At 52.0% G+C, this 14,799-nt stretch overlaps 1 protein-coding gene across 2 annotated transcripts; it reads right to left on the minus strand.

Moving 5' to 3' along the window:
• Nucleotides 1-3,093: 3,093 nt before the first annotated feature.
• On the minus strand, nt 3,094-13,975 carry GATA5 (GATA binding protein 5). 2 transcript variants are annotated; one of them, XM_032198534.1, is made up of 6 exons: nt 13,456-13,975; nt 11,182-11,348; nt 5,681-5,806; nt 4,728-4,815; nt 4,037-4,136; nt 3,094-3,268 (listed from the first exon to the last, which is right to left on the minus strand). In XM_032198534.1, the coding sequence occupies exons 1-6, from the start codon at nt 13,973-13,975 to the stop codon at nt 3,094-3,096; spliced, it is 1,176 nt and encodes a 391-aa protein (XP_032054425.1). The 2 variants fall into 2 exon arrangements, with proteins under 2 accessions (XP_032054425.1, XP_032054424.1); XM_032198533.1 differs by having other exon boundaries at nt 3,094-3,249; nt 4,012-4,136.
• Between the last annotated feature and the right edge of the window lie 824 nt (nt 13,976-14,799).

Genomic DNA, 14,799 nt, shown 5'->3' on the forward strand with positions numbered 1-14,799 from the left:
ACTCAAACTCCTACAAATATACAGGCTGAGCAGGGCTGTGGAGCGGGACTGAGGACACAGCAGGAGCTGGGGAAACCCATAATTTCCTTTTTTTTTTTTTTTTTTTTTTTTTTTTCCAGACCTATTGGTTCAAATGCTCATTTTTAGTGCTTAATAGGGGGGTGCAAAGATACGTGGGCCCCCTAGGAAGGTCTTCAAAATGGCAGGTTGGGAAGGTGGTGGGTAGAGGGTGCAGGGGTGCTCCTGGACGTGGCTGCTGGGACCTGCACAGGGTGAGCTTCTTGGGGTGCAGAGCTGGAAGAGAAAAGGTGCTCCATTGTCCTGCAGGGCTGCACGGATGGTGCTGGATTTCTGTTAGGGAAGACCAGGAGGCAGGGTCTGCAGGGACGGCTCCTGGCTCGGGGATGGGAGCAAAAGGTTGGAAGACACCCCAGAGAAATACAAAGCCAGCCTCGTGGACGATGCCGTCCAGTGAGTGCAGGCAGCGAGCAGGAAGGAAAAATTACACACATCCCGATTGTTTCACTTCTTGTCGCTCTGCCTCGTTTTGTCAGCCACCAGGCCCCGGCGTATCCCGACGGCCAGCCAACAGTTACCAACAGGCAATAAATAAAACTGCTGGAGCCACTGGTGTCAACATCTTGGCATTGTTTGGGTCTTCTTGTTTGCCTTTAAAATAACTCTCCCCTTCGGGGTCATGCAGACGAGAAAGAGAGGACCCCTTGCCATCGTCCGCAGAAATCATCTTGTCGTGGCTTTGTGCTGCCTTTTTGTGACGGCAAATATGGGATTTGGGAAGGTGCCCGGGAATGCTGATCATGATGCACTGTGGGCTCTCGCTCCCTCCATCCCATGCCCTGGCACATCAAGCTGGACACCCACTGTTCCCTGATGCTCGGGGCACAGCACCCATTTCCCTGACTCCCAGGGGCACTCTTAGGGTCGGATTTGGGGTCAGTGTCACCCTGCTCACCCCGCAGAGACTCAGCTCTGCAGTGCAAAGCCCAAGAACTGTGCTTGGGATGAACAAAGCAAGTTCCTGCCACAGAAGTGGGGAGGTGATGGTGAGCCCCTGTCCTCGGTGAGGGCAAAATGCCACTGGGAGCTGGGGGAAGCTGGGGAGCTGGGAGAAGGCTGCTGGCTTGCTCACTTCAGGGCTACACGTGGCTGTGCTGTGGGCATTGGCAGCTCAAGGAGTGGAAAAACAAACGGTGGGGACACGGAGCAGCACTGAGAACCCACTGTGCAAACACAGAGTGCCACCGCCGAGCCTGCCACTGCGGGCAGTGGGTCTGGGTGCTCCTCCGTGACATCCCCGGACTTGGTGTGTTGCAAGCCACTAATGAGGCTCTGGAGACACAAGAAGACCCCTCAAAGGTAGCTTTCATCCATGGGCTTTGCTGAAAGGATGGGTTGAACCCCTTGTGCCCACTAAGAGTCACAGCGTGGCTGCAGAAGTCACCACCAAGCTCCAGCAGTTTCAGAGGGGACCGATCCTGCCCGGTGCCTGAAGCATCTGCTCTCCCCCAGAGAGGGCTGTGTTGTGGCAAGCACCATCCTCCATCTCGGATGAGTTGTGACCTGATGCCAGATTTCACTCTCCCTGATCGTCTTTAGCTGTTTATAATAAAAATCAAGCGATCCATCTCTTCTGACAAGAGGAAGAGTTGCTCCAGGAAGCCCTGGACAGGTCAACTTCTATATTAAGGAACTATTACTTGACGGCTTCCTGGCCATAAATAGCTGTCCAGCCAGGCTGGGGTTTTTATTTAGAAATAACAAATAAAGCAGGCTTCAGACGTAACTCCATGACCTCACTCCCCCTTCATTTCCCACCCATCTCCCCTGCTTGCTGCCGTCCTCTCCTCACCCCGGGCTGCTCAGGGCCCCCAGCAGAGCGTTTCTCCCATCACTAAACTCCCCAGGGCAGCTGCGAGCCCTCTGTCCTCCCACCACCCCACTTAAAGCCTAACCCCAAAACCCTCACCGAGTCCTCGGCAGCACTGATATGATCCCAGCAATAAATGCTCAGAAAGAGGGGGCTCAGGGAAGATGAGATGACCCCTGTGTGCCCGGCACCACTGCAGGCACAAACTGGTGCCAGCCTTTGGAAGCGTGGAAGTTGGTTTTACATCACTGGTTGTTGTCTGCTGCAGCTCAGCTCCAAGAAATTAATTCCTGCTAGGCTTTCCTTAAAAAAGTGGAAAAGAAATCTCTGACCTGCACAGCTGAAATGGAAATCTTTCATTTAAAACATGCCCGAAAACAGTTACAAACAGAAAGTACATCCAACACAGCGTTTATTTTTCAGTTCTTCGAGCCTTTCTCGTAATTTTTGGAAGGCCGATTCCTATTTTGTAATGTTTGGAGTTGGCAATATTGAAACCAATCAGGAAATACAAAAGAAAAACAACATTTCAGCATTCTTTTATTACTGGGAGGTTTTGACCATTTTTGTCATGTGGTTTGCCTAAAATAATAATAAAAAAAATCCTTCTTTGGAACCGGGACGGGAAGAGCGGCGTGTTTATTTCATGTATGACTCATCAGCTCGGTGTTGATACACTAAATGCTTCAGAAGCTAACACTCTATAGAGATGATCATTTTTAATATAAAACAGTAAATGTTCAAAACAACCATTGCTTTTTTTTTTTCTTTTTTCTTTTTTTTTTTTTTTCTTCTCCCCATTGTGGCCAATAAAACAGAAGGGAGGCCACGCAGTTTACATTTTAATAAAATTAAGTTATTTGGTGCCACGTTATTACAGTCTTTATTGGAAAGTGGAATAAATTGCACACAGAGGAGTCATAGGAGGGAGAAATCACTGCGAATAAACATAGATTCTGGGATGCATTTATTTGCTGGTTGCATCTCAAAGGAGGAAGGCTTTCCCGGGGAACACGGAGGCGGCCTCGAGGAGGCTGCTCAGGGTCACTTCGGCCAAGGAAGAGCTCTCTGGGTGCCTCATCCAGCTGTCCTTTTCCACCCATGTCCTCTGAGAGAAACCTGTCCCGTGGCGGCTGGGGCAGCCGGTGTCCTCCCAGTGGGGCAAGCCGCATGCACGGTGCCTGGGCTGGTGGCCCCAGGGGGGTTTAGGCGAGCGCCAGGGCGCACCAGGAGTCCTGCCGCAGTGGCACACTCAGCCCCGGCTGCGGGGCCATGCTGCTGGGGGAGAAGGGGTAGTCCTCGGGCTCGAATTTGAACTCGCCGTGGCCGCCGGCCAACGCTTCGTCTGACTGGCTCTGCGCCTGCCCCGGGAGGGAAGGAAGAAGCCATTAGAAAGCTTGTTATGAGCTAAGGGTAGTTCTCCTGCTTATCCTAACACAGTGGTAGGATGGTGACAGGTCATGGACACGGTGCATTATCCCTGAGGCTCATCCCGTGTGTTGGAGGCTAGCCAGGAGCAGTGCTCTGTCCCCAGCCCAGCAAGCAGCAGGCCAAGAGAAGGCATCCCAGGGCCAGCCCGTTATTTATTGACTGAATGTGTCCAGCTCAGACATCTCTAAGCGCATGTCTATTTTTAAGAGCACAGCACAAATCAGATTTACCCGTTTCAGCCAAAAAATCTCTCCCGTGGCACAGTGCCTGGTGCTCAGGCTCTGGGGCTGAGCTCCCCCTGCACACATGTCCAGCTTGAGGGGGCTTAAACCCCACACAGGGATAACACGGGGCACAAAATGTCCACCTGCGGGATGACTTAGAGCCATTTTTTCCCAAACAAAGTTGAAATACCACCCTGCACAGCAAATCTTCATGGCAGAAGTGTGAGCTTGCCCTCAGCCTCTAAGCACTCAGGGCTATAAAGCACATATAATATATGGCCAGGCAGTCTTTTTTTAAGGAACTACAGAGGTTTCCACCCAGGGCTGATCCCACTGACTCCTAGGGTTGCAGATCACTGGGCAGCCCCTCAGTGCAATTAGGAAGTCATTCAGCTTCGTCAAGGTCCTCAGCAATTACGGAGGCAGGTGGAGCACCCACCCCAGTGGGTGACAGCCCTGTCCCCTTACCTGGGACACTGCCACGATGGCTTGTCCGGGATACTGCGAGGTCGTGCTGGGCTCGGACTTTAAAGTGACCGTGCTGTCTGAGTTCGTAATGGAAGAAGGGGAGTTCGTGGCTGAAGTTGTAGATCCTGCAGGACAACGAGCACAAGACAATGAAGAAAATACAAGAGGCACAAATCTGCCCCTAAGGGGATCTATTTTGTAATATCTAGCACCATATCACATGGCACAGCACTGCTGCTCTCCTTTTCCACCTTGTCTCCACCGGGGTAAGGCTTCTTTTGGCTGTCACGATGCTGATGGAGGAGGAGATCCCATTCCCAGCCTGGCTGTGCGGGTCCTTGCACAGGCCAGAGGAGCAGATGCTGAACATGCCACAAGCCCCCTCCCTAACTTCTAACTACACCACTCCCAGCCCCTATTTTTTCTCGTTGCCCACTGTAGCTCAGACCTGCTGGAACCCAGGTACTGCAGGGCTGGAACTGGGTGCCAACAGCACACGGGATCCCTGTGGGGACGTGACACCAATGAGGTTTCTCACCCCAGATCCTTCTCTCATTTGTGGGCTGTGCTTAAACAAAGGCCCTATAGCTAAAGCAGTCATCAGGGAAAAAAAAATCCCAATATGATTTTCTCTTAGTCACAGTTTCTTGCAGAATGAACACTGGTGAGATGAACTGTGCCCCAAACCCCCAGGACAGATGGTAGCAGCACTATACCTGTCGAGGTTTTGCCTTTGGTAATGTTTTTAGGCTTCCTTTTCCTTGTCTGGATGCTTTCCTTTTTCATGGCCAGAGGTCGCGGTACCTTGACATTCATAAGGTTTGGAATCATTAATATTGTATTTTACTCATCTCCTTCCCACACACGTGTTGCCTTCCTATTTTCATGCTGTACTTCATGCAATGCACCTAAAGTCCTTGTCCTTCACTGAGTGCTATTTTTCTCTGTGACAGGCCTTGGCTGGAAGATGTATAAGGCTAACAGCTAAGGCTTTCCCACAAATTTTGTTTTTTCCTTTATTTCCTATTTTCCTTTTCCTGATTTATTGGTGACCTTTATGACAGGGCCCTACTAAATTGCTCCGACAGCTGGGGCCTACAGGACTCGGAGGGAGCAGTCATGGGACAGAGAGACTTGAACCCTTATGGCAGAAGCTTGAAGAGGCCTGCATGGAGGGGTGAAGCCTCCTCTTGGATCATGGGCATGTTACCAACATTTCCCATCCTCCATGGCTGAATGTTATCAGCCAACCTCCTGGCAGACTCTTTAGCATCTTCCACACATTGCTTAAGTACCCAACCTAGCAGAGAATCACCCCTTATCGCCTGTCTGCGTTTGGGGAGCTTCAGTCCCCACCTACCGGAGTCTGGCATGGTTTCTTTTTTTTTTTTTTTTTTTTTTTTTTTTAGTAATTCTTGGCAAACGAGCTGATTAACAGCCACACAATGCCAGAAATCTCTTCTACAGGTACCTCCCAAAAGTGTTCCACTTCCCCCTTAAGCTTATTTTGGGTAACTGCAGTAGAATGAGCTTGTCCAATGGGACAGCACTGGTTTTTGGCTCTTCTGGGTCTGCTCTAGAGGCTGTCCCCTCCAACCCCAGTGTCCCAGCCCTGCCAGGGGGATCCCAGCACCCCGCATGTCCCTCATGCCATGCACGCGCTCCTCACCCCGTGAAGCTTCATGTACAACCCGCAGGCGTTGCAGACGGGCTCCCCTTCGGCGTTCCTTCTCCAGAGGGTGGTGTTGGTTGTGTGGCAGTTAGTGCAACATAGCCCAGCACGTCTGGATGAAGACTTAAAGGCAAGCGAACAGATATGTGAGTGCACACACGGAAATGTCAAACTGGGAAGTTTCCTTTCCTACAAAAATAAAATCCCCGTTTACAATGCTTTCCTGGAAAACGTGAAACGTGAAAGATAGCCAAATTCAGAAAGAAATTACATTCAAATGTGAACACTCTAATTTGCAAGAGCTTTATTTATTGAGCTCCATAAACCTGGCAAATGTCCTCCTGATCCTTTTCACAAACTCCCAGCAAGTGTGCTGGAAGTGATCAAAACTCGGAGCACAGAGCACTTCTGTCCAGGAGACCCGCTCAGGGAAAGAGAAGGAAAATACCTGCCAGGCCTTCAACACTCCAATGGCTGCTGCAGAAAGCTGCTGTTGCTTTAACTGAACTTTATTTCTGTTCTTCTGCACTCAAAGCTACCACTAAAGTTAGCAACATCCCGATTAATCTCTGCTTTAAGACACTAGAATTAATTGGCTGAGCTGAGCAGAACCAAGCTGAACTGGCCCGTGATGGGATGAGGAGGGTTTTTCCCTGCACGTCTCCCAGATAATCTGATCCCTTACTGGCTGCAGGAACACTGTGCAAACATTAACTAATGACATACTTTGTGAGTGCAGTGATTGCTGGCTCCGAAACGTTCGCATTTCCAAAGGAAGAAGGGAAATATTCTGGCAGAAGCTGCAAGCTAATTTCTGACAACTGTACTCTAAGCCACTGGAAAATTCACAAGCCTCCTTGTCAGCTTAATAGCATTTCATTTCAATGTCTCTAAACTCTTCACATTTGAACTATTTTAATAAGAGGCTTCAAGACGCACAAAGATACCAGCGACGTAAGTAATATCGCAGACCCTGCACACTCAGGTATTTGAATACATTCTTCAGCACTGAGAAAAATCACTTTGGTTCCTCTCAAAGACAGATGATAGGTGATGCAGGCAATAACGAACTCCCTGTTTGTTTATTTTTCCATTACCGCTTGATATCATAACTAATCAATATGATGAATGAAGTGGGGTACGTTGGGATAAAAATGAAATGTTTTTACAAGGTTAGCAGTCAGAGATCAGCTTTGAGTTTCAAGAGTCACGAGTGACGTGCCCAAGCTTCAATTCACTGGTTGCAAAGAGGTCTCAGCAACTATTCACAAATAGTGGTACTGCTTGGAAAATGATTTGCTTTTCAAGAAATAACCAAAAATAATAATATGCTGAGCTGTGAGCGGACAAGCTTGGCACAGAGGAGGTTTTTACAGCAATTCTTGTCCGTAAAATGGGACACGGTGTCACAGCAAGATCCTGGACCAATTACAGAGCTTTCTCAAAGCCTTTCAGCTACCACGGCTGGGTCATTCATCCCTGCAACCAGGAGGGACCTCAGCCCCAGGGGTGCCACAGGCGCGAGGGGGAATTTGGAGGCACTCAGCCCTGCGGTATCGGTGCCCAGCAGGGGCTGGTGAGATCTGTCAGCACCTGCAGATGGAGGAAGGCCAATGCAAAGCACTTTGGAAAGCCCCGAAATTTCTGGGCAGCCCCAGGGAGGAAGGGACGTGCTGTCCTGATGTCACACAGCATTGTGCTGTCCACTGGGACATCAGTGCCTACCTCCATCTGCATCTTCTGTACAGTGCTTTGTGGGCTGCCTCCTCCCTGCAGAGCCCGGCACAGCAGAGGCCATCCTCCTTGGGCAGACATCACGATTTAAAACCCAAAAACCCAGTGAGAACCTGGCCCTACACCACAACTTGCCAGTCTGGCAAGAAAGAGACAGTCAAGGCTACTTTTGCTCACTGAAGGACGAAGGTACAATATGTTATTGCTGGTTTCCCAGCAGTTCCCTTAAAAGAAAGCGCATTGCTGCCTGCCTCCACCCCTCTGCCTTTGTACCACTCTGACCTTGTCTAGGAAGTTGTTGACTTCAACATTGTGCTCCAGTGTTTATTTATACAAATGTACCATACACTCAAACAAAAACTCCTCATGGACCGGGCTTGACAGCCAAGTGCTGCCGATAAGCTCGAGGAATCAGGAGCCGGTGCCTATCGCATCAACCCCGTGTGGGTGCTGCTTGGGCAGCCTGAAAACTTCGGGGCCAGCAGGGCAGGTCCCTCCGAGGGGGAGTCCCAAAGCCATAAGGGATTGTGCTTTGTCTGCTCTTCAGAAGTAGAGAACAAACCATGGGGTTTCACAGGGGAAAAGCAGCCTCTGAACCTCCAGAGGGTTTAATTGATGATTGTCTGTCACCCTCGCCAGTAGGACAGAGGGGAGATGATGTTGGTAGGAAAGTGGCTGCAGCAAAATGTGCTGAGATTTCCCTGCTCAGCTCCTGGAAGCAGGCAGCTCCAAGGCTCAGAGCCACAAGTAGCAGCAGTGTCTGAGATACGGCCTTGCTGTTGTGGCTCTGGACACCTCGGAGGAGAAGTGAACCACAGGAAATGATGGCCAGAAGAAAGCCAAAGCACAAACCATGAACACTGCACGGCTCTGGGATCCCAGCAGATTGCACCAGGGCTGTGATCAGTCCCATGTCCACCTTCCCCAAAAGCATCACCAAATCCATGTATTGCAAACTATAAAAAAGGACAGCCTGAAAAAACAAACAAACAAACAAAACCAAATACCACAAAACAAAACAAAGACACAAGCACTGAAAATTTAACTTCCAGAATAATTCTCTACCTCAGGATGATGGGAGCTGCTGAGCACAGTACAGCTGCTGCATCTGCCCCCCCTGCTGCACCACGAGCTGCAGCTCTGCTCCTAACAGTGGGGGAATTTCATGCACAAGAGTGGAGCCATCCAGCTCCAGGGGCTGCTCTGGGATGGTAAAAGTGATCCAGCTTTTAGGACTGGATCTAAGGTATCTTGTGAAACGTGCTGAGGAACTTAGCTAGAAAAGAAGCTAAAATAAAGCGCTGCTCTCATCCTCCTCTAAGGTAAATCCTTTCTGCTGAAAGCCACAGTGCTTTGCGTCCAGCGGCAGGCTGTAGCAAAACAGCTGTCCCTGCTGCCTAGAGGATGCTGCCCTTACCACAAACAAACAAACAAAAAAAAAAAAAAAAAAGAAAAAATGAACTGGAAACAGCACTGCTGCTGCTGGCCCTCTCCCATGTACAAGCAGGCTGAGTGCTACCAAGCCACAGGACATCATCCCCGCAGGGTCGCGTGTGCCACGTTGCATTTGCCAGGGCTTTCAGCAGGACTTGCTTTGTGAACACAGAAGTCAGAACAACCACGGCGCAGCGCCTGCCTACAGAACAAAGGTCATAACGTAAAGGCCGAAAGGCACCATTTTTCCTCTCTGTGCCTCTATTTCACGGCATTGTGAAACAGCCTGGCTCATTGTTCCTGCACCGTGAGCTCCCGTCCTGCCCGCGCGGGTGGGGTTACGCAGGGATGGTGCTCCAAACCATTCCCGGCAGTGGAAATGATTTGGGGTTGGGGAAACATCCCAAGGACAGGTAGATGCCGGGGTGGTAGGTTTGTAGAATATGCCTGGCACCCTCTTGTCCATCAACAGTGGGCCCTCCTTCCTCTGATGAAGCACAACGTGTTGCAAAACGGCATTTCAAAACCTTGGAAAAATCCAAGATTTTGAAATGTTTCATTTCAAAGTCAGGACGGAAAGTCAAAAATGCAGCCCCTTCTCTTTTCTATAAAACAAAATCCCATCAGGTATTTCAATCTCACTGAAATGTTTCCCCTGGATAAGGATATCAGCCATTTCATGTGGGCCTTATCATTGTATTGATAGCCAAAATAATAACACAGTTGGAAATGCTTTGATAGTTGCTTCACAGGGATGAGCCAGCGGTCCTAATTCAGTGAACCAGCATTCTCCACCAAAAAACACAGCGGAAATGTTTACTAAAAAAATGCCTCATGGCTGCTACTTATGGGGCTGTGCCAGCAATGACAGAGGAGCAGGCAGGGGGCTCGGGGACCCCAAATACTGCCGTGTGCCATGGGGCAGGTACCCAGCCCTGCGGGGAGGTGCCGGCACCGCTCCGGCCGCAGCCTCGCCACCGTTGCAGCAGGCATGCAAAGGGGCCGGCTCCCTTCCCATGCACTGAAATAAAATACCAGGTAACAGCAAGCCCTGTCCCAGAGCCTTAGGGAAAAGCTGCTCTAAAGAGCCCAGGAAATTCAGGCATTTTGATGCCAGTCTCCGAAATGCAGAGTTTGATTTAAGCTTTTGCACCAGTCTTTCAATACACAGCTCATATTTGCGCCAACGAAATCAGCAGCATAACTCTGAGATCTGCAGCTCAGGAGAGATTTGGGGGTGCAGATTTAATATAATTATGTTAAAAGAGACCTAGAATGTTTTGGTGAGACGCACAAATCCTGTAGGATAATGCAAAATATTTCTCAGAAACACATCGGTTTTGGTGACATTGCTACGGCATGGAACAAAACAGTGTGATTTTCTGTAGAGCCACTGCTCATTTCATTTTGCAAATAGAGCCAAATTTCCAGGATCACAATCAGAACAAATAATTTATTCAATCCCATATTTATTTCTTATGATTTTTTTTAACACTGAAACTTGCCACTGTTGGGTTACTGCTAACAATTTGTTTTGCAACACACGAAACAACTGCAGGAATACACCCAGAGTGAAAGCAAAAGGAACTCCCAGCTGTTCCCCAGCACGGCTCAGACAAACATCCTGTTTGTAATGACTGCTTCTGATGACAGGCTCTGAAACCAAAACTGTTACCACCAAATTTAAACATCCCAAAGCGATCGTACAAAAAAAGGAGGCGCCTGTCCTCTCTCACGATGGGATCCCAATTAGAGGAAGCCCAATACCACGATGTGGGGGGAATTACTGCTTTAACCTGCGGAGAAACTGGGAACTACCAAACCCCAAATCCTCCCTTAGGAGCACAGGGCTCCAGGCATGGTATCTGTGCCCATCCCACTCCCCTCGCAGCCCTGCCTCCTCCTCAGCTACCCTGCCTAGACCCTGCGTGGCTGCATGGACATAACAATTATTGGCATAGAAAGAAAGCAAAGTGCCCATGGTTGGAACAGGGGTGGGAGAAGTTCACAGAGCACCCCACATCCCCAGATAACAGGCAGGGATGTCCGGCCCTGCTTGGATGCAGCACAGCCTGGGACCCCTCCAGTCCCTGCTCCCCATCTCCGTGCTGGCCACCAGCTGTGCCAGAGCAGCATTTCCCGCAGCTTCACTCATCTCCACGCTCTGACCCGTAACAAAGGCCTCTGGCTGGCACTGACAGCATTTAACCCATGGGAGGACCAAGGCTCAAACAGGCCCTAACACAGAGAACCCGACAGCATGGGCACCAGCCCCCCGGATCCTGCCCTCCATCCACCCCCGGGTACAGCAGGGGATGTGTCCCTCTTACCAGCCTCTTCTGCGGCTTGAGCGGCCGGTTGATGCCGTTCATTTTGTGGTAGAGCCCGCAGGCGTTGCACAGGTAGTGCCCGGTGCCATCCTTCCTCCAGAGCGGCGTGGACATGGCCCCGCAGTTCACGCACTCCCGGCCGTCCCCGGGGAACTCCTCCAGATACTCTGGAAGAGAGACCCAAGGCACACGGGTCAGGAGATGTGCCCACCACACCGTGCCACCCGCAGCGTGGAGAGCTTACAGGAAGGTGTCCCCGATCCTCTGTGCCCCACTGCTCCTCTGCAAGGGACAATCCCTGCCTGCCGGGAACTTGCCTTCACCTTGCAGAACATGGAAGAAATCCTTTATTTCCCTGCACACCCTCAGCTCTCAATATTTGCTCAAAGGCAGCACATTCCCTGATCCCCACCCCAAAACTCCTGAGCAGAACTGAGCTGTCCGGGGGATGGAAAGGGGCAGGGAGCCCATTCGCGGCATTTACCCCGTGCAGGGCACAGCCTGAGAGGTAAAACTATTTTTAATGAACACTATGGGGATGATAAAGTGGGGAGGGAGGACAAAAAGGGGGGCTTTTTCCTATCTCTAGCGAGGCGCGGTGCTCCCTGGCCGGTGGCGGGGCGCCCAGGGCTCCATCCGTGCTGCAACCCTGGCTCCGTACCAGGCTCCGCACAGCGCCCAGGAGCACCGGGCAGCCTCCCCCGACCCCAAACCCGCTGTAGCCAGGCTCCTCCGGACTTTTCTTCCCCTCTCCGAGGAAATCTCGGAGCCGTCCGGCCCCAGCACGGTGCCCGGGGGCTCCCGGCCCGAGCGCCACTGCGCTGCGAACGGGCAGCCCGGGGCGCAACCGAGAGCCTCGGGTCGGGCTCTTTCCTCCTGCCGCTTTTCTTTCTCTCTTTGAAATAACTTCCTTCGTCCCGAAAGTTATTTTCTTTCAAAAAAAAAAAAAACAAACAAACAACAAAAAAACGCAAATACGCTCTTTTTTTTTTTTTTTTTTTTTTTTCTTTTTCATCTGCGATCGTATTAAAAATGATCCACCGGGAGAAAAAAAAAAAAGGCAAAACAAAAACATGAAAAATAAATTGAAAAAATATATATGTATAAGAAGTAAAAAAAGAAAAAGGTCGCAATAATTCATTAAATGAAAAAGAAAATAGTCTACGCCACTTAAGAGCGGTTTACACTATTCAAGAGCAAAAATAAACGGCAGAGAGGACGGCGGTCTCTATTCCAGGTCCCAAACTAGTAAATTCAAAGCGTAGAAGATTTTTCCGCGCCACCACCTCCCTCGGCAGGACCGGGGCGATCCGTCCCGGCACAACACAACGGATTTTCCGAGACAAAGAGAAAATCTGGGAAACCAACCGCTCCCGAGCATCCCCGGCGTGGGAGGAAAAGCCGAGCCGGGGAGGCAGCCCGGCGGGGAGGGGGCTGTCTCCCCGCTTTACTTTGTTCTTGGGGTAAAGATAAGATAATTCGGTTCACCGCAGTAAAGATGATAACGCGGCTGAGATCTTGAAGTGGCTTTTAAAGGGCTTTGCGAAGCACCGCCGGAGGAGGCTGGGGAAATATCCCCGGGGCTGTAAACCGCGCACACGGAGGGTCCTTTTACATCAAGACCCGAAAACTTTGTTTGCTCGGCTCTGGGTTTAAAAGAGCTCTCCGGTATGGACGCAAACGAATTGTGGTGGGGTTTATTGTTCAACGCCTGGCTGCCTTTCCCTGCCTCCCCAAAGGCCGCGGAGCGGTGCAGCTGCGGACCTGTTTGGGCGAAGGCGAATTAGGAGACCGAGAGTCTGTTCGAATATAAACTCATTTACCACAATAAATTACTTAAAAGGGAGGGAGCTATAAATCTGCCCCGCTAATTTAAACACAAGGGTAAGTATTGAAGCCCAGGCACAAAGTCGATATTGTGGGAAGGAGATATCGCGGGGGGGGCTGGGGGGGTGGTAAGGGGGTGTCGAGCGGCCTCTGCTCCTCCGTCCTCGGGGGGAATTGCTCTCCTTTGAAACGTGCTCTTTGCCCTCCTTGTAACACAAGCACACACACACACACAAACAAAACACCTCCGTCTGGGGGCAGCCAGCCGCGCACCCCATGCCCGGACCAGCTTTCCATCCAGCTAAAACCTCTCCCTCTTTTTCCCGTCGGGGCAGCTCACCCCGGAGCTGGGGGATGCTCCAAGAACCGGGGTTGGGGGCGCACGGAGCCCTTCCTCACCGGGAAGGGGACGCCCGGAGGCGACGGTGAAGGGCGACGGCGACCTACCGAAGGTGGACCTGCGGCCGGGCAAAGCCGCCTGCCTCGTCTGCAGGCTGTGCAGCACGCTGCTCTCAAAGTGTCCGGCCGTCCAGGAAGGAGGAATGTCGGGGGTCACGTAGGCGGGGTAGGGGCTGGAGTAGGACCCGTTGACGGAGCGCACCAAGGCGTTGCCGTACTGCTCCCGGCCCCCGCCGGCCAGCAGCAGGGGCCCCTGGTAGGCGCCGTCGCGGCCCGGGGGGCTGCTGCCCGGGGGGCTGTGGGGATAGGAAAAACCCGACGGCGGGTGGGGGCTGCCGGCGTTGAAGGAAGGGGCTTCGCCGCTGCTCTGCGCCCAGCCCGGGGGGTTGCCGAGGTGGCTCTGGTGCGGCTCGCAGCCTTGCAGGTAGGGCAGCGTCTGCAGCACGGAGGGCACCCGGGTGGTGGGCACGTAGACGGGCGAGCCGGCCGACGAGTGCAGGAAATTGCTGGAGTCGTGGGAATAAGCCGGCTGGCCATGGCTGGGGGCGAGGGCCAGCCCCTGATACATGGTCCGTCCTCGGCGGCGGCGGCTGCTGCTCAGGGCCCGGCCGGATGCGCCCCGACGGTGCCGAGGGGCTCACTCACAAGCACCTGGAAGGAGAGCCCAGAGCCGCGGCTCAGCGAGACCAGAGCCCCGGTCCCGTACCCATCCACATCCCCGATCCCATCCCCGACCCCATCCCTGCCCCTGACCCCATCCCCGGCCTCGCGGCCGTGGGGCTGGGACTCCTGGAGCCTCCAGCCCCGCAGTGAAAGCACCACTCTCCTGCCTCAAGCTGGGGAGAGGGAGATGTGTTTTTTTTTACTATTATTTATTTTATTTTATTTTTCCCCTTAAATTTCCTTCTGCTCCCCTCCATCCCGCGGGGGAACCCGCGGCTCCAGGCTCAGAGCAGCGGCCGAGCCCCGGCATGAACCGGCCTCTGCTCCACGGCCCACCCGGCCCCGGCATTTCCAAGGGTCCTTAAAAAAATAAAAAATAAAAACTTTTTTTTCCCCTTTTTTCTTTTTTTTTTTTTTTATTTTCTTTTTCTTTTTCTTTTTTTTTTTTTTTTCTCCTCCGAAATCTTTCCCTTCCCGTCTTTTTCCGAGCTCCGGGCCTGGAGCGAGCCCCGGGCCCTGGCGGGTGAGGAGCTGCGGGCCGTGCTGCAGCCCCGGTGCTCCCCCCCCCACGCTGCTTTTTGGTTGAAAAGCGAAAGAAAGCGACCGAAACAAGTCCTCCGCGACGCACGGAGCCGGGAGACCTCGGGTCCCAAAAAGAGCATCCCACCCCCGTAACCCCCCCCCATCCCCGAGCAGCTCCTCCGGGACAGGTACTCACATTGCAGCGGG

This window comes from Aythya fuligula, chromosome 16, assembly GCF_009819795.1.
Source record: "Aythya fuligula isolate bAytFul2 chromosome 16, bAytFul2.pri, whole genome shotgun sequence".
NCBI lineage: Eukaryota > Metazoa > Chordata > Aves > Anseriformes > Anatidae > Aythya > Aythya fuligula.

Coding starts and splice junctions, on each gene's coding strand:
- GATA5 (XM_032198533.1), bottom strand. CDS start 13,975: ATGTATCAGGGGCTGGCCCTCGCCCCCAGCCATGGCCAGCCGGCTTAT. Junction 11,349..13,455: donor CGGCCGCAGGTCCACCTTCG/GTAGGTCGCCGT, acceptor TCTCTCTTCCAG/AGTATCTGGAGGAGTTCCCC. Junction 4,137..4,727: donor CAAAGGCAAAACCTCGACAG/GTATAGTGCTGC, acceptor GTTGTCCTGCAG/GATCTACAACTTCAGCCACG.